The sequence below is a fragment of the Protopterus annectens genome, chromosome 17.part0 (genome assembly GCF_019279795.1).
Source record: "Protopterus annectens isolate FY-2018-M chromosome 17.part0, PAN1.0, whole genome shotgun sequence".
In the NCBI taxonomy this organism is placed as follows: domain Eukaryota; kingdom Metazoa; phylum Chordata; order Ceratodontiformes; family Protopteridae; genus Protopterus; species Protopterus annectens.
This window is the reverse complement of record NC_056751.1, coordinates 758,364,567-758,384,909: the sequence shown is the minus strand read 5'-3', so window position 1 is coordinate 758,384,909 and position 20,343 is coordinate 758,364,567. Positions and strand designations below refer to the sequence as shown.

Here is a 20,343-nt window from a genome sequence, read left to right as displayed (position 1 = left end):
GGTGGTATCATCATGAATACAAGTAGTTAGAGGGGTGACAAGATGTGTTAATAAAGATGGAAAATAAAAGAGGACCTAAGATGGATCCCTGAGAAAGATTGGTGTTCCATAACACTGCTTGTTTTTTTGAAGATAGGAGGTAAACCAGTTTAAGGCAACGCTGTCAAGAGAAAGAGATTTTCAAAGAATGCTGATGAAAGTAGGTTATTATTTCGTTTTATTAATGGAGTCAATAAATGATAATAGAGATTATTGTTTAGGAGGTGATTAAGTAACTGTTTGTGGATGCATTTCTCCATTATTTTGCAATAGAGATATTAGAATAAATGAATCACCCCCTTTGAAGAGAGGGATGATGTGAGATTTTCCAGAGTGAAGGTATTGTACTTTCTTTTATGGTTCTGTTGATTAGTATAGAGATCAGCTGGAGATATTCAGCTGGTATTTTGTCGGCTGAGGGGGTTGAAGGTTTAAGTTTTTGAAGTAGGTTTAGAATATAGGAGGTGGGTATGGGTTTAAGTTGAAATGGTGGTGGGGACAGGGCTTTGTTGGTTGGCTAGTTTAAGTATTGTAGAAGTAAAGAAGTTATTGAATGCATTTGCTGTTTGTAAGGGAGAGTCAGGGCTAGAGCCTAGAGGATTGGGAGTTTCAACTTTGCCGGGGGATAGTAGTGTGTTAATAGATCTCCAGAATTTTTGTGGTTGGTGTTGGGAGGATCGCTGTAACTGGGTGTAAAAGTTCTTTTATCTTGTATGATAGCTAGTTTAGTCATGTTTCTTTTTTGTTTGAAGTTAAGGTGATCAAAAGAGTCTTTAGTGGTTCGCCATTTAGTCCAGGCTTTGTTCCTAGTAAGGATAAGTTGTTTAGTGTTACTTGTAAGCCATTGTGCAGTCTTAGATTTTATCATGATGATCAAGAATAGTGAGAAAGGTATAATTAAAGTGGTTAACAGCATCATCTATTGGGAGGGTAGATTTCTACATTCTACCCTCCAAATAGAGGAACAGCTAACATTTCTTTACAATACTTAACTGAGATGCTTCACAAGGGCCTGTCTTTTTCCTCCATTAAAATCCACGTCTCAGCCATTTCAGCTCATTATAACACAGAACCTCCCCTCTTCTCTCTTCCATTGCTCAAGCAGTTCCTCAGAGGGGCCAAAAATTTGAGACCATCCAGGAGAGCTCCAACCCCTGCCTGGGACCTTAACTTTGTTTTGGAGAAACTCCCTCTACTTCCGTTCAAGCCAGCTGCTACTGAGGACTTAAAATTTCTTTCTTGGAAAACAGCTTTCCTTTTAGCAATCACTTTAGCTAGAAGGGTATCTGAATTACAGGCCCTTATGGCAGTAGAGCCTTTCATCATCTTTCATGCGGACAGGGTGTCCCTCAGAACCAATCCATCCTTCATGCCCAAGGTGGTATCCAGTGTGGCTCTTAAATCAGTCCATTCATTTGCCAATCTTCTTTTCCAATCCACAGAACAAAGGGAACGGATACTGCATTCCTTAGATATGCACAGACAACTTAGATTCTACTTGGACAGGTCTAAACCTCAAAGGAAATCTGAACAATTGCTGGTGGCATTTGCTGCAGGGGCAGAGGGGAAGGCTATTTCAAAGCAAACCATTTCTAAATGGATTGGCCATTGCATTCATTTCAGCTATAAGCACCATGGAAAAACTATCCCCCAGGGGATCAGACCTCACTCCACCAGGGCTGCATCTGCCTCTACAGCCTTTCTCAGAGGTGTCCCTACCAGGGACATCCTAGAAGCTGCTACCTGGATTTCTGTACATACTTTCACCAAGCATTATCATTTGCCAATTTTCTCTAAATCCACAGCTGGCTTTGCCACTGCAGTCTTGCAGGGCCTTACAGCTGGTCCTAATGCTATTTAAATTCCTCCTCCCAACCATAGCTTTGGGAATCTACCCAAATGTAATGACTGCAACAGCGAAACATGAAGAACATAGTACAGTTGTGTACACTTACCATAAATGTAGATGTTAAAGTGTATTCACTGTTGCAGTCCTGGTTACCCTCCCTCCAGCCCCCTAACTTCCTTTGGTTATACCTCTACTTTCCTTTACTATGCTTAAAAGCTTTTTGGTGTATTTGCTTTTTTGTTGAAGGTATATCATTGTACTTTTATATTTAATTGCTTCCCATTAGGGGGCACCTGACATCTGGGGAAAGAAAAACTAATGTAATGGCATCAGCTGCATGTTTTATACCCCTGACGACCTGTCGTCATGGAAGAATGGACAGCAACCGACGCAGGACCCAAGACTTTGTTAATCAGGCCGACTGAGGGCTACCTGCAAGCAGATAACCCAAATGTAATGACTGCAACAGTGAATACAGTCGAACATCTACATTTATGGTAAGTGTACACAACAGTACTTTTTTTCCTTCTGAACCTCAAACTTCTCATCACCGCGTCTTTTGTAATGGTTTTTACCCATCTCTTAACCTCTCCCCCATCTTTTCTTACGCATCAGTTCAAAATCCTTTGTTTGCATTCAAGAATTAATAGGAACTACCCTTTGTTTCTGCTCTGAAGTTCAAACAAATCTCTGAAGTAGTATCCGTGTCTCCTAATATTAATACAAGCGGAAGATTTGGACAGCTGTTAGAATACATGTCACCATGTACAACAGCAATCATTGTATTTGTTATTACCTTTAAGTAGTAATACAAATAACATTTTGCAGCCCTCCCCATCAAATAGATTAGCAATGAACAATGCAAAAAGTCTGCATTCCTGGGAAATATAACATGATATGATGTGCTGTTCTATAATATTCTATAGTAATTTTTTTTATCTAACTCCTGCCAGGTGTACATTGCTCATTCTTGAGAAAATATGTAGACGCTTCCCCCCCAAGAAATAAATTATATATAGTGCTAAATGTTGTTGCACTGCTGTCTTGTAGCACTCAACTTAGTTGGGTTTGCTCTTGACAGCACATTCTGCTAAGCCATACAGATCCATTTTGGCCTATTACTAGATTCACCGCAAAGACAGGAATGTACTTACAGGTCACGAACAGGGGTGTCAAATGATCTCTGCTCATATCTAGTATGTTCTCAGCAGATAGGTCAGCAAGAATACATAAGACAGTACAGTCAGCAGATGGATGGTACAGTCCTAATGAGCTCACGGACTTTCACATGACAAAGGAGATGACTGTTTAGGATTAAATCACATAGTATAATTTTGTGCAACTCCTTTCTGCTGACACTACAGCTATCACTGTTTGCTGACTTATTAAGTCTCTTCTAAAGTGTAGAGGCTTCATAAAAAATAACTGGAATTGTGGTTGCAATGAAAAGAAGTGAAAGAAGAAGGTCATCATGTGTTCAGACAATTAGCAGTCACTGCTGAGACAGTGAGAAACCACTAAGCTGAGCTGGTAAAAAACATTAGAATAAGACGTGTCAATACCCTTCAGCTAGGGTTGGCATCAAACAGTGGAAAAGAACAGCACAAATAAATAAGAACAAAGAGGCTATCGAGCAGCACCAAACACACAAAAGGATGTCTGACTTCTCTGCATCCCCTCTCAATGCATCTTCCCTGGATCTGTGCCCCCCCCCCCCCGCATGCAGTAAGTGCCACCCCCATTGCAGTGCAAGGGGGTCAGTTACACAAAATGTAACTAAAATGTTTCTAGGTACACAGGGGGCTGGGTGGGTACACAGGGGGTTTGGGTAGAAGCACCACTTACATGCTCCTTAGTAAGTGCTGCTGCACACTTCAGTACCTTGCAAGTTAAATTTCTCTACCTAAATATTTTTTTCAATAATTAATTAATTCATTCATTCATTCTTCATTTATCCAGCAACTGTGGGGGGGGGGGGGGTGTAGCAGGATTGACAGCCTCCCTTATGTAGTGTTACCTACAGCAGCTGTACATTTCTGCAATGCGTTAAGAACAGTGACAGCACTGAGATCTTCTGTGACACCATCATGGTATCATCAGCCAGTGTTACTTATGATTAACCCAGCACACAGCAAGCAGAAAAAGACAGTGAGGTACAATGCCCAACAAAGACGAATGCCTAAGTTTGCAAGTCATAGCTGATCAAAACCTCAACAAGCACCTCCACGTTGGCAGTTTTCCTTTTACCCACTCCCGCAATATGCAGCAAGCTTGGGGTGTAGAGCAGAAAATAATTTATATAGGGTTTGTGACAAAGACTGTTTCCTGTTTTCTTTTCCTGGCAAAAGCAGTTTCCTTCTTTTATTCTTTTAATTTATTGACGGCTTACATTCACTGAAAAAAGAATGCCAATATGCATTTTTAAGAAAAAGTCTTTCCTGAAACTGTTAATGTTACTTACTTATTACAATACTTACTTCATACTGTTTAACATGCATCCAATCATATACTTTTAATACATGTATAGAAGGCAAAGCAGTTCAGCCTGCCATCTGGACTGGCAAAGACTGATAAAGCCCTGGCTATTAGCAAGTGATTCAAGATTGATTAGCAGCTCAGACATCTGCTGGAGCTAGCATTGGGGGTTAGAAAGCACTGCCTATACAACTATCTTCACAGGGAGGCAATGAGGGCACATATCTGGGGTGCACAGCCTCATTACGAGGGCACATATCTGGGGTGCACAGCCACATTATGAGGGCACATATCTGTGGTGCATAGCCTCATTATGAGGGCAGATATCTGGGGTGCATAGCCACATTATGAGGGCACATATCTGGGGTGCACAGCCACATTATGAGGGCACATATCTGGGGTGCACAGCCACATTATAAGGGCACAATATCTGGGGTGCACAGCCACATTATGAGGGCACATCTGGGGTGCACAGCCACGTTATGAGGGCACATATCTGGGGTGCACAGTCTCATTATGAGGGCACATATTTGGGGTGCACAGTCTCATTATGAGGGCACATATCTGGGGTACATAGCCTCATTATGAGGGCACATATCTGGGGTGCATAGCCACATTATGAGGGTATATATCGGGGTGCATAGCCACCTTATGAGGGCACATATCTGGGGTGCACAGCCTCATTATGAGGGCACATTTCTGAGGTGCACAGTCTCATTATGAGGGCATATGGCTGGGGTGCACAGCCTTATTATGAGGGTATATGGTGGGGAGCACAGCCTCATTATGAGGGCACATATCATTATGAAGGGCAGCATGGGTGCACAGTCTCATTATGAGGGCACATATGAGCGGCGCAGTGGCGCAGCGGTTAGCGTTGTCACCTCATAGCAATTGGTTCTCTGGTTCAATTCTCAGTCGGGGTGCCTTCTGTGCAGAGTCTACATGTCCTCCCTGCATTCGCATAGGTTTCCTCTGGATGCTCCAGTTTCCTTTTACATTCTAAAGATACAATTCTGGAGTGTTTCTCCCCGAGCCTTCGCTGAAAATCAGCTCTGCCCTTGTTGAACTTTGCCTGTAAACAAATGTAAATAAATAAATATCTGGGGTGCACAGCCTTATTATGAGGGTATATGGCTGGGGAGCACAGCCTCATTATGAGGGCACATATCTGGAGTGCACAGCTGCATTATGAAGGCACATGTCTGGGGTGCACAGGCTCATTATGAGGGCACATATCTGGGGTGCACAGTCTCATGGTAGAGTCCTGAGTAGAGAGCAGGGATCACTCATGAACAGTGGCTCATAGTGAGGTGTACAGTTTTCAGGTGTCATGCCACTGGGACAGAAACCTTAGTCACAGGACAGGAGATCTAGAGACACTGAGAGGACATTCAGTGACCAGTGCTGAAACTCCCAGACCAGGAAGGGCAGAGGGGCTGCATACCACTAAATGAGTTAAGCAGAAAAATAAATAAATCATAAGGATAACTACAAACAGATAAGAAAAAAAAGAGGTAAGACAGTGGTGAGGATATAAGTGGAAGACTTGTATCAAAGGGATAGAAGAATAAGAAGCCTCTCCCAGGGGAGATTTAGGCACAAACCAGAGAAAGAAGCAGAAGCAGAGACAAACATGGGGGGGGGGGGGCTAAGAAAAGGAAGGATTGTGAATTAGATGGCTTGAGCTGATCAGAAGTAAAATGTTGGACAAATCAGTGACTCAGCAACCTGGATAGAAGCATTTATCATGGACAGCAGAGTCAAAGAAGTAAAGACAGGACTACAGAAGGACTGAAATGAAAGACACCACAGAAGACAGAAGCAATAAATAAGTGGAATGAATGGACAATGAAAGGCAGTTAACTGTGGACAGAGCAGGAATGATATAATAAAGGAAACAGATCTTTACCTTAAAAAATACACCCAGGAAACTCAACATCAAAACATTACATAGTGTTGAAGGGACTGAATCAATTCCCAGGGCAATAATGAGTAATGCAGTCGGGGGGGGGGGGGCATAGGGGCTAGCCTCCAAAGTAAGGGAAACATTTTTTCATAAATACGTACTGATGTAGAACATCAAGTTTAATGTCAAAGTGCATGAAAAAGAATGTAAGGGAAGAAATGAGGGAAATATGAAACAGAGGAATAATAATGTATAAATAGCATATTAAAAGCTGTAAAACTGCAAATAAAAAATGTTTAACTACCACACAAATGAAGCTGCCACAACAGACCACTGAACAACAGTGGGGAGGGGAGACCAATGAATGAAAATGTACAATATAAACAAAAAGAAATGCTGCATGAGTACTGGGTTGATCATATCAATTTTGAGTTTCTGAAACTTGATCAACTGATAGGGATATATATGGATCCCTATCATATGATAGAAACCTCATTTGACTGAGACCATAAGACTGACATTTCAAAAAATTTCAAAAGACTGAAAAGTCACTTGACTGAAACCCATAATACTTAATTTCAACATACTAAATTTTAAACCGGACCATATAAAACCAGACAAGGTAGGGGGGGTATGCCCCCCACACTCCCCAATGTGGGGGGCTGTGCCCCCACACACCGCCTAACTATATATATATATATACTAACTCCAGGATCGCACTACAGTGGGGAAAAGGGCATAGTAGTGGCAGTATGTAGACGACTGTAAGGTAAGTGAAAGGTAAATGCCCTTTTCCCTGCTGTAGTGCAATCCTGGAGTTAGTATATATAGTTAGGTGGTGTGTGTGGGGGGGGGCACAGCCCCCCACATTGGGGGGTGTGGGGGACATAGCCCCCCACCTAGACTGGTTTTATATGGTCCAGTTTACAATTTAGTATGTTGAAATTCAGTATTATGAGTTTCAGTCTTATGGGTTTCAGTCAAGTGACTTTTCAGTCTTTTGAAATTTCAGTCTTATGGTCTCAGTCAAATGAGGTTTCTATCATATGATAGGGATCTATATGTATATATATTTATTTATTACACACACACACACACACACACACACACACACACACACACACACACACACACACACACACACACACACACACACACACACACACTGCTGACCATAAATACAAAATGTTGCCGGTACTAGTTTCATATTAGGTGTGGAGGAATAACCGTAGACCAGTACAACATACGTACTAATATACCAGCCATCAGATGAAGCATTAAACTGGTCTTTTCCCAAGCACCTGTACTAAATGCAGTAGAAACGCCATCAGTTTACATCTCAAGCTGCCAAAACAATACATTTTATTTATGTGTTTGAAATACAGAAAGCTGAGTGTTCCCACCAGAATAACAGTGTTCTTCTTTAACAAGGAAAACCCACAAAGTGTATAAGATTTCTGACTAAGCAGCACATCTGGAGTGAAAATGACAAGCAGTTAAAAGATAACCGGTTATTACCAAATAAATTACAGACAATATAGTCCATTGCTGTACTGCGGTGGTGGTGCTGCGCTAGCATTGTTGCCTCACAGTTAGACGCTGCCCGTTCGATTCTCAGTTAGAGCGTCTTCTGTGTGGCGACATGCGTGAACAGGCATTCCTTCGTTGAAGGTTGTGCATTAGGCCCGGCAAGCCAGCACGTAAAAAACTCTACTGCCAATCATTAGCGGACTGGAGTTCCGCTGTGGTGACCCCTAACCGGGAAAAGCCGAAAGACACAAACAAACAAATAGTCCATTGCTAGTAAACTTCACAATTAATTACTAGACCACGATACTGTAATGTTTAGACATTACTGATTTGTTTATGTAACTTCAGCTCACATTTCCAAGACAAAATAACTAAAATTGCACATCCAAGAAAAAAGAAATTTACATAACTAGAGTTTCACATCCAAGAAAAAGGAAATTTAAACAGGCAGCTTACAGAATACATTATCAGGCAACAAACCTGTAACCACAGAAGCAGGATATGCATTTTTGATGAAGGTAATCTAAGGCTGGCATTTCATAATGGTGTCATTACATCCAGCTATGTAGTCAGGAACCTGTGTTCTGAATGAGGCTAGCAAATAGAAGTGAAGTCCAAACATCAGAAGACAATACTCTCAATGCGGATACTAGAAAGGGAGAAGTTTTATTACAGCTGCCATTTTGTGGTGACAGGAGTTGGTCTGAATGCAGAAGAAGCTGTGCTTGGAGCCCAATGGACAGCTGGTGGCACCTCAATGATTTGGACCTTTGGCCGGGAGGAAATGGTGGCCCAAGATGAGATTCTAGTATACCTCACAGCGTTGATCTCACAAACCAACCTGATAGACATGGGCATCCTGAGGCAATGTAGCAACTGTCTCATATATACTGCCAACCACTTGAAACAAACATGTGAGAGATGTAGTTACACTATGAAACTGAGGCAAGACTCTCAGATAAGGACAAAGTGAATGCCAAACAGGTTGTCAGCACACACACGCACACACTTCCCACACTAAATAAGGACATGACACAGAACCCAGCATATGTGGAGGTACTCACTAGTAACTTACCAAAAGATCAGAGGCCTCCCAAAAGGAAACCACTTGCACACATAACAATGCAAAAAACAACCACGACACATAGTAACACACACAGGTGTTTCAACAAACAAGCCCATAAGGCATAACACCACAACCTTAATATACTGGTCATAGGTGACTCCACTGAAACACACACGGACGTTCCCCTCACCAGGCTGGATAAGGAGTGGGTTACAGTTAGCTGCCTGTCAGAAGCCAGGATCCGTCGAGTCACTAAAGCACTCAAATCACTCAACCACAAGTACTGGTACAACTCCGTCATAGCTCATGTGGGGGTGAAAGATGTGAGATGCATCTCATTGGACTATATGAACAGAGACATGACTGAGCTCTCAGATTATGTGTCACAGGCAGGTACAAGCCTAGCTTTAAGCAGCATTCTACCTTCTCCAAGGATGATGACATGATACAAACAAAAAAATGATTGACTAACAATTAGCTTAGCTTCTGGTGTCAGTCCAAGGGGATCCAGTATCTGTCAGCCTGAGAAGACATGGTCAACAGGCCACGCTCCGACATGGTCAACAGGCCATGCTGCTTTGCCAGAGATGGTCTGTACCCATTTCCTGTAGGATTTTGGATACTGACAAAGGCATTGGCCAACCCTATTGTGCCTTTTTTAGGCAATGCCAAAATAATCAACCTCCCAATGTAACAAAATCCTCTCTAGATAAACTCAAGGTACTGCTGCTTAATACTAGGAGTCTAAAAAAGAAACTGCACCCCCTGGAAGAACTCCTCACTTTGGAAGATGCTGACATCTGTGCAGTCACCAAGACATGGTTCAAAGGCAGGGAAAGCACCCCTCCTATGCAGGGCTACAATGCCTTCCATACATTCAGACCACAAACTGAGCATGAAAGAACCAAAGGAGGAGGTGCATCCATCTTCATTAAGGATAAGTACACCTCGAGACTGGTCAAACAGCAGGACTCTCTTGAGCTACTCCATGTTCAATTAAGTATAGGTAAAGCCGCCTATGATATCATAGCTAGTCATTGGTTCCCCATCCTGAAACAGGAAAATCACACAGCATACCTGGACTTAACTGGAGACACTTGCCACACAGCCCGACACCTTACTCATGGGTGATTTTAATTATCCTTCCATCGACTGGGAAACATACATGACCACAAACATGCTGGCTCAGAGGTTCTTGGACTTTGTAAATGCAAATGCTCTAGAACAGCTGGTCAGAACATCCACAAGAGGTTCAAATGTCGTGGACACAGTACTCACTAACATGGGACAGCATTGCACCCCTCCCGCCATGTGTTGTCCTTGGAAAGATCGGATCATAAATCAGTCTCGTTCGATGTAATTATAAGACTAGATACCCTATCAAGCTCAAAAATGCTTAAGAATTAAGACAAACTACTTCCTTCTAAGTGATGGTATAAGAAGTTTCAAAGCCCCCTCAAACACAGATAAAATGGACTCCTTTGCAGAGGTGTACACTGATATCCTGTACAACCACTTAAGCAGTTGTACAGAATCGGCTGTACCTGACCGGATTAAAAACAGGTACTGCCAAAAAAACAAGCCACCCTGATGGACCCCTAGTATAAATAGGCTATACAACAGCAGAAAGAAGCGAATGTCCAAGAACAAGCGGGAACTGGTTCAGCAGAGGAAGAAATCAGTCTCTAGTTTAAACGTGCAAATTAGAGATCTTTTCAAGTCCTCCAAACTAATTACGAAGTAAGAATAGCTTCCCTAGCTAAGGATAATCACAAGGCATTCTTTAACTACATCCAGAATCTAAAAGGGAATTCCCAGCTATGAGATGAACTGGTTGTGGATGGCACCATCCATACGCAACCAGAGGGAACAGCCAACCTGCTAGCTGACAGATTTGGAGCAAACTTCACTCCCTGTCCCTTCTAGTCATCCCCCAAAGCATATCTGCCACCATTCCTCAGCCTATTATCTGAAGAAAGCAGGTCATCTGGTTGCTCTTCAAGGCCAAAAACACAGCATCAATGGGACCAGACAACATCACATTCCCAAGTTGCCTTTTAAACAACTTAAAACATGACCTAGGAGACCCACTTGACTCACTGTTTGACCACACCCTGAGAATTGGCTATGTTCCAGCAGAATGGAGGACAGCAACAGTAATCTCCCTGCACAAAGGGGAACCAACAACCAGCCTTGGGAATTACAGGCCCATACTCCTGACTAGTCAAATCTGCAAGCCCATGGAATCACTATGGACCTTACTAATAAGGACATAGGTAATCTCCAAACTCTGGACACAACCCAGTCTGGAGTTGTTAAAGGTAGATCATGCCCATTAAACATTGCTGACTTCTTCGAGGAAATCACCAAGGCCTTGGAAAAGGGAATTAACCCCTACATTACCAGATGGGTAGCCAACTGGTTCACTGACAGGACACATACTGTCAAAGTGGGTGACTTCACCTCTAGAAAAAGACTAGTCAACAGTGGCATACCACAGGGTTCTCTGCTGGGCCCCTTATTGTTCAGAATTTATCTCTCTGATGTCCAGGCAAACTTGGACAGCCTGTGGCTGACCAAGTTCATTGATAACTGTGAACTGGGAGCAATCGAGTCCCCAACGATGTTAATATACTGCAGACAGAGTTAACACAGATAAATGATTGGTGCCAAAGCCACAAATTAAAGCTAAATACAAAAACAAAAATGCATTATTTCCTTTGGTAAAGCTGGCATCCCTGCTAATTACATTATAGACAGCACCCCCTCCAAGTGTAGACCCAGTGGTACATGATCAGGGTACTCAGGTTGATAGCAGTCTGAATTTTGGCCATCACATATCCACAGTGGTAAGGAAATCCTTCTGTGTGGCACATCTTATAAGTAAAGATATCACATCTAGATCTAAGGATATTATAATTCCATTATACTCGGCCTCATCAAACTAATAATCGAGTACAATGCTCCTTTTGCATATACCTCACCAGACACCTGCAACAACTGGAGAGAACACAGAGGTTTCTAACCAAGAAATTACAAGGTACACAAAACAAGTCTTATGTGGAAAGACTGAAAGCCCTATCACTGTATTCGGTCTCCCACAGGTTGCTGAGGGGTGACCTGTGCCTAGCATACAGGGTGGTCTCTGACCCAGCCATGATGAAAATGATACACATTTGTAAATCAAACTGCAAAAGGGTCACTCGCTCCAGGGATCTTAACCTACTCAGCTGAGATCTCAACTCTATAGCTGTGCCAGTGGGTATCGGGAGAAAGAGGGAGAAACCACCCCCGGACTGACTGTGGTCTCTGTGTGCTTTTAATGGAAATTGCACTTGATGCAGGGGGGCTGCTTCTGGAAATACTGTATAATGTGTCGTCCTCCCAGTGTACATCCCCCACTGGTGACGACTGAGGCTCCTTTATTACTGGGCCAGTGGTGGTGCGTCACACTATCGATTTAAGAACACAAATATATGATGGGAAGTTTCTAGATGGCTTTCTTTCTTTTTATCTCTGATATTCTGGTCATGGCAATGTAAGAGCACACAGTACCATGGCAGTTACCCCCTCTGGAGCATTGTTGAAGTGACCAGACTCTAGAACCATTCTAGAAACTGCTACTTGGTCCCTCTGTTCACACATTTACCAGACACTATAAACTGGATGCTTTATTTATAGCCAGAACTACATTTGCCAAGTTTGTTCTACAAAAAGTCCCGGCATGTCATTTTACTTGTGTGAGGTTTGGGAAATTGTCTTGTTTGTAAAGAGTTCTGCAACAGTGATTTTATGAAGAATATAATACTTATCATAATGGCAGATGTTAGAATACATCCCTGTTTAAATACATACACCCTCTTTCCATCTCCCTTGATTGTCATTTCTTTGGCACAGGGGTCTATTTATTCATTTCCCACCATATAATCCCTTCTGGTACTTGACCACTTGCTGTGGGCTTCATCCTCCAAAGTGGGGGACAAGAATGCTCTGGGTTTCTGTGCATCTGTACATCCCTCTTGCACTAGAGAGTCAACTCCTGCTAAGGAAAGACGTGTGGTAGGAGGCTGGTATACACTGAATGGATATATAGGTGTCTTGATGGACAAGTCCATTTGTGAGGAGTACTGTAACAGTGATCTGTGCATCTAACTTTGTTGTAAGTTACTTTCAGAACTAGCTCAGAACAGAGCTCCTCATTAGCTCTCCAAGAAAAATCTTGATTGGATGGGAAATAGGAAATTCACCTCGGGGATCACTTCTGTGGCTCTGCTTGACAGGGGCACAGGAAAATAATTTTCTTAGGTGGCAAATCCCAGGGTACCTTTCTGGCTAGGCTTGTATAGGCCCTAGGGCAAATAGCCTAGTTCCTACCTATGAACCTATAATGCCGGACATGAACAGGTCATGCTGGAGAGATAGATACATCTCCCAGAAACTACCACTTCTCTGGAAGAAGCTTCCAATTCATGTGAAACAGAGCCCCTCCCTGACTCTCTTCCAAAGCAACTTAGAGCAATGGATGGATGGCCATGAACTCATTCCTGGGGTGGCGCCATTGTCCCTCCTCCTGGACAGAGAAAATCAGTATTAACTACCATAGACCCTTACCTCCACAAACTTCACTCACCTAACACAGACAATTGGGGCAACTCAGGATAAATATGGCTAGGTTTGTAATGGCTCTAGGGATGTTAGCCTAATAACCTTCTATGAACCTATAAGAAAATTCCCAAATTATTTGCCTCTGGACAGACTCTTAGCATTTTGGGCTTGTAACTGTTTAGTACTGTAGTAACATCACTGACAGTAATTTTAATGGCTACATTGTTGACAGTCAACATCATACCTAAATCAGGAGGTATATTTTAACTCATTTACTGGTTAATATGTTAACCAAAGTTACTCCCTGCAATGCCTGTACTCATTACCCAGATACATGTCAAAGATGCCACAGATGAATAAAGGAGTTACATCTAATGCTATTATACTGCATCCGACTCCCACAGAGAGCCCCTCAAACAGCCAGTGCTATCAGCAGAGCTTGCTAGGCAAAGATGGAACTGAAGCAGCACTTTCTTCCACATCACACAGACATGCGCGCACACGCACACACAGCCACACACGCGCGCGCGCACACACACACACAGCCACACACACACACACACACACACCCCATGGACAACTTACAGCCACCAGTCCACCTACCACATGCAAGTCTTTGCGATATGGAAAGACATCAGAGTACCAGTTGAAAACCCTTGAGAACACCAAGCACAATGAGGGCATGCAGACTCCACAGAGACGCCACCTTAGTCAAGAACTGGAGAATCTCCTGCTGGGAGGTAACAATTAGCTGTTAAAGGATGCATTACCCTTTCATAGACACAAATGAATTAAGTATTGTGACCTGCGCAGTACAATGTCACCTCGGAAATGAGTGTGACATCTTAATGAGGTCAAGTTAAACATGCCCACTGATTTGTTCACTTGAAAATATTATGTCATGTCAGAGGAAGTAAGCCCTTTTCACCCCATGGTAAATTATATAATTAACTCATTAGTTGCAACTCAAATCAGAAAAGGGAACTGGATAAGTTTGGTAATATTAAGTCTTCTTTTCTCTTCTGTGTTGTAAATCTGATTAGGAAAAACGCTTTTTGAAAAGACACTTTAATCAGGTGGCATGCATACATGTCCTTTAGTAAAATGTCTGTAGTTCACTTTCCTGGTTCAAAATATTACACTATTTATTAACATTTAATTTCATTAGTAATTGCTTTGTATATCACACTTCCCCTGCAATATACCTCTCAACCTCATATCTCAAGAACTCTGGACAAGGCCAAAAATAGGGCAATGACACAAAATCAGGAACAGATTTTAAATATCGCTCTTTTAAGTTTAGAAAATGACTAGAATAACAGGACTTGTTAGCATGCTTTTTCTGAAGGATATGAAGTCAGAAACTCAAATGTCCAGCACTATTTAATAACGTTAAACCTCAACAATTTTCCAGAAAAACACATTTTCTATGAAGACCAGACCAAAAATTTGAGGCACTCTAGACATTCTGCAAAATTCTGGACATTTAAGAGGTATGCCTTGCAGTAGCCTAGTAGCCTGTATGTTCATGCTCTCTCTCTCCGTCTCTCACAAACACACACACTAATACGTACATATGTACACATCCACACACACGCATACATACATGCACACACACAAGAACAGTAATGTTCTTAACCCTAGCAGCCCTGTTTACTCATCATAAAAGGAGGAGCAAAAGATGCCCAGCTTGCTTCTGCAGCAAGTGCCTAACAAATTAAAAACAAACACGAGGCTGTAATGCAAAGCTGGGTGGTTCTGCTACCCACCAGTAATCTATGTATAAAGGTGTACAAAGGGGCCCCATAAGACAGACAGACAGACACACACAGACACACACACACTACGTGTTCTGCCAGTTCCAGGTTTTACCCCTCAAAAACATGGATCCCTCAGTCAGTCCCCTGCCTTGCTAAGCAAGCATCTGTACTTCAGAAAATGCATTACAGCCCTTCCGCCATACAGAAAAACAGTTCACCTAGGACACTCATATTACAAGCCACTCTAGAAACATGTTAATGCTGCTGGCAATTATTAAACTTTAAATGTAAAATGTAAATGTTTGTCTTGATAAAACTATGTAGCACCTGCTCGGTAAATGAAAACCGCAGAGATCTTCTGCCACAGATGTTCAGCTATTTAACAGAACAGCAGTCGTGCCAACATGTGTAACAGTGGCAAGGGGTAGTGAATACTGGTCACTGCTGCAAGGGGTTCTGAAGGGGATAGAAGGACAAAACATTATTTAATAACCTGTTCCGCAACAGGGGGAGGGGGTCCTACATGCTGCAGTACACCTAACAGCCAGCAAACTCTGAATGACAGAAGTAGCATGCAACTTTTAGGGATTAAAAAAAAAAAAAAACTCTTCCAGCTATTTAGAGGGGAGCCCTAAAATAAATATAGATCCCTAACTTACACCATTTGATTTCAGTTAGAAAAGACAAAAATATTTCTTCTGACCCAGATGTGGGGGTTGACTGAAGAAATGTACTGTACTGATATGAATCTCACTATCCCAAAGCTAAATTCCACTGACTAGAAATTATAAGTTTTAATAAAACTGCAGAGGCTCCCATTATACTTGAACTGCCTGAAAAAAGTTTGTCACAGTTATAAGCACAGGGCATACACCTCCTCTCAAAACATCCAGGTGGGGTGCTTTACCTACTCCCCTCCCATAACACTAATCAACAATCAAAGCCCACTGTCACAATCAATCAATAAACAAAAAAGATACTGAAGACTTCAGCAATTTTTTTTATCCCTTCTTCACTGAATTAAAATATTCATAACAAGGTTTGAAAGGGGTTATTTAAATAAGCTCATTCTTGGAACGGTAACTTGAAATACAAACCTGTGCACTCCTCCTAACTTGCTGACATTTAAGCCTGACAAAGTTCCAAAATCACATACCAGAATGGACCAAGCGACATGGGAACAAATGTACTGGGGACTCATGTTTCACCCAACAGTAAAGCTTTTGAGTGGTCCTACACAGCAGATTCATTTATCCTGCCAGTTTTCTCTCAGTCTCACCATACGAAGGTAACTGAGCAGCTACGTTCTCCAGATGAAGCGGTAAGGAGGAACAATAACCATATCCTTCCTGACCATGAGTGACAGCTAAAGCTCTGTACATTCAGCTCTGAAAGTGGAAGATTAGACAGTTGGAAATTCCAGAGTCACATTTAGGGTGCAAGCTTACTTCTGTGTAATCAGTGTAAAATGCCACGCTCATTCATTGCTGCATTTCAGATAACGTCAAATTCAAATGTTATCTTACTTATTTAATGCTAGCAGGGGTACAAGTGAAAGATATCATAGCGCTGATGTATGACAGCAGTAAAGTCTACTGGGGATCTACTTTTTCCTACATAAAATATTCCCCCAACAGCTGTATCTCAAAGTATGTCAGACAGACTGCATTCATGGTAATAGCACCTACCTCCAGACAAGGGAAATACATACAGAATTACTTCATGCTCACAAAAACATACTTGTTTAAAATATCCAATTACCACTGTACTCAAATTCTTGGCAACTGCAATTACAGGAGAAAATGTGGCTTGGGAGGCAGAAAATGCAAAAAAAATGCTAACAATGTTTAAGTTTCTCAGAAATGCTAGAGCTTAAAACGTAACAATGTTTTAACATGTTTTTCTACAAAGCATTATTTTCCTGAAGTTTGTGTTGCTTTATCAGTAGGTCTGACTTGTCGCTCCTCTCTCTATATTCATTTAAACAGACACTCAGATTGAACTTTTGCATTGCATCTAACTCACCTGTTATATTACACTTACCAAATACACGGACAACTCCTTCCCCTATGCCTTTAGATCCTCCTGTAACAATAACTACTTTGTCTTTATATCGCAGTCCAACACCAGCGTCTGATGCCATCTTTCTTGTTTCATATAACTGTTCTTCTAACTCGTAAGTTGTGGTTTACTCTTTACATTTAAGTTCTTTGTTAGAGGGCAGTCACACACAAAGCACATGATAAAATTGCAAAACAGAACTAACAACAGTTTCTGAGCATGCTTATTTTTTGCCTCTTCTGGTTTTATGGGAAATGTAGTCTTTCCAAGAGAACTGCACCAGGAAGAGCTCAGAGAATTTATTTCTATGACAGTTATTTATTCCTTTGCTAACTAGATAAAACCCACTACTGTAGGTGTCTTGTGATAGCTGGCATGACTAAGTATACTGATTAGTCTTGCAGCATATGCAATCTGCTTCAATAAAACTTGGGAATACAAGATATTACATAATTCTCAACTGTCCAGATTTCTGCAGAATGTCCAGATTTTTGTCACATATTTTTGGATTATTTCTCATAAAATTGTGGTTTTCTGGCAAATCACTGAGGACTGAAATCAGAAAATAATAACAGACAGTTGAGTTTCAGACTTTATATACTACAGAAAATTTCATGTTAATGCAAAACCTGATATTCTATCAACTTCCTAAGTTTATAAGAGAAATATTTAAAACATGTCCCTAGTTTTTGGCCTTTGTCCCCTCATTATTTGTGGATTTGTCAGATTTCTTGCTGTAGGAGATTGAGCGGTATGGATATTCGTCATTCACAACCACAGCCATTGTATTGGTCTGTTATTTATTTAGCCCTTGTTACCATTTATATTTTAATTATAAACACAGTAAAACATTTGAGCACCCTGAATGATGTCATAAATATGAAGCCACTGTTTTTATACGCTCAAGAATTTACTATAGAATATGTCATATATAGGATGGCTTACTATAGAATATGTCATATATAGGATGGCTTACAATAGAATATGTCATATATAGGATGGCTTACTATAGAATATGTCATATATAGGATGGCTTACTATAGAATATGTCATATATAGGATGGCTTACAATAGAATATGTCATATAGGATGGCTTACTATAGAATATGTCATATATAGGATGGCTTACTATAGAATATGTCATATATAGGATGGCTTACTATAGAATGTCATATATAGGATGGCTTACTATAGAATATGTCATATATAGGATGGCATAAATTAGTTACAAAAGAGTAAACAGAGCAGTAGGAAAGCCATTCTTAGTACCGTCATTGTCTTACGTTCAGGAACAAAGCATGAGTCATAGTGGTCCATGTAGAGGGGCAAAAAATGTTAGTTCTACCTTTTGGGTAGCAGCATTAGTACAAGCCATTGTATATCTGTCATGGCGAAGACGTGAGGAAGACTCTGACAGATACAAGGAAGGCACTGACAGACATGAGGAAGGCTCTGACAGACACAAGGAAGGCTCTGACAGATGACACAAGGAGGGCTCTGACAGATATGACAGACACAAGGAAGGCTCTGACAGACACGAGCAAGGCTCTGACAGATGACAGAAAGACTCTGACAGATACAAGGAGGGCTCTGACAGACACAAGGAAGGTTCTGACAGACATGAGGAGGGCTCTGACAGACACAAGGAAGGCTCTGACAGACATGAGGAAGGCTCTGACAGACACAAGGAGGGCTCTGACAGACACAAGGAAGGCTCTGACAGACATGAGGAAGGCTCTGACAGACACAAGGAAGGCTCTGACAGGCACGAGGAGGGCTCTGACAGACACGAGGAGGGCTCTGACAGACACAAGGACGGCTCTGACAGACACCAGGAGGGCTCTGACAGATGACAAGCAGGCTCTGACAGACATGAGGAAGGCTCGGCTCTGACAGACATGAGGAAGGCTCTGACAGACAAGAGGAGGGCTCTGACAAACACAAGGAGGGCTCTGACAGACACAAGGAAGGCTCTGACAGACACGAGCAAGGCTCTGACAGATGACAGAAAGACTCTGACAGATACAAGGAGGGCTCTGACAGACACAAGGAAGGTTCTGACAGACATGAGGAGGGCTCTACCAGACACAAGGAAGACTCTGACAGACCCGAGGAAGGCTCTGACAGACATGACGAAGGCTCTGACAGACACAAGGAAGGCTCTGACAGGCACGAGGAGGGCTCTGACAGACACGAGGAGGGCTCTGACAAACACGAGGAGGGCTCTGACAGACACGAGGAAGGCTCTGACAGACACCAGGAGGGCTCTGACAGATGACAAGCAGGCTCTGACAGACATGAGGAAGGCTCTGATAGACACAAGCAGGGCTCTGACAGACACGAGGAAGGCTCTGACAGACAAGAGGAGGGCTCTGACAAACACAAGGAGGGCTCTGACAGACACAAGGAAGGCTCTGACAGGCACGAAGAGGGCTCTGACAGGCACGAGGAGGGCTCTGACAGACACAAGGAAGGCTCTGACAGGCACGAGGAGGGCTCTGTCAGACACGAGGAGGGCTCTGACAGACACGAGGAAGGCTCTGACAGACACCAGGAGGGCTCTGACAGATGACAAGCAGGCTCTGACAGACATGAGGAAGGCTCTGACAGACACAAGCAGGGCTCTGACAGACACGCGGAAGGCTCTGACAGACACGAGGAAGGCACTGTCATGGTCTCCTCCACATCATCCAGATACACATGTATGTTGCTGTGTAGGCATTCCCACTCCTCACTTTACAGCTGTCAAATCAATGAGGAGAATTGTCAGTTTTTATGTTATGATGCATCTAAGGGAGGGACTGACTTAGATTTAAATAGAAACTAAAATAAAAAAAATTAAAACCTGACTTAGTGAATTTCAAATCCAAGTACAGGGCTTGGATCCCTGAGCAGGTAATTGTGCAACAGTGACTTCATGCTTGAAAATCCCTACATTTACACATGATGAGTAATGTCCTAGCCGCATTAGTGGTCCATGTGACCTCTCCATTCCCTACCTTTACACATGATGAGTAATGTCCTAGCCACACTAGTGGTCCATGTGACC

At 42.3% G+C, this 20,343-nt stretch overlaps 1 protein-coding gene across 1 annotated transcript in view; it reads right to left on the bottom strand.

Moving 5' to 3' along the window:
• The window catches only part of HSD17B14 (hydroxysteroid 17-beta dehydrogenase 14), a 336,571-nt gene extending 319,066 nt beyond the window's left edge, over positions 1-17,505 (bottom strand). Inside the window, exon 1 of the mRNA XM_044059756.1 lies at positions 17,277-17,505. Coding sequence (XP_043915691.1) covers positions 17,277-17,376 — 100 coding nt within the window. The 5' untranslated portion in view covers positions 17,377-17,505. The remainder of the gene's footprint in view (positions 1-17,276) is intronic.
• Between the last annotated feature and the right edge of the window lie 2,838 nt (positions 17,506-20,343).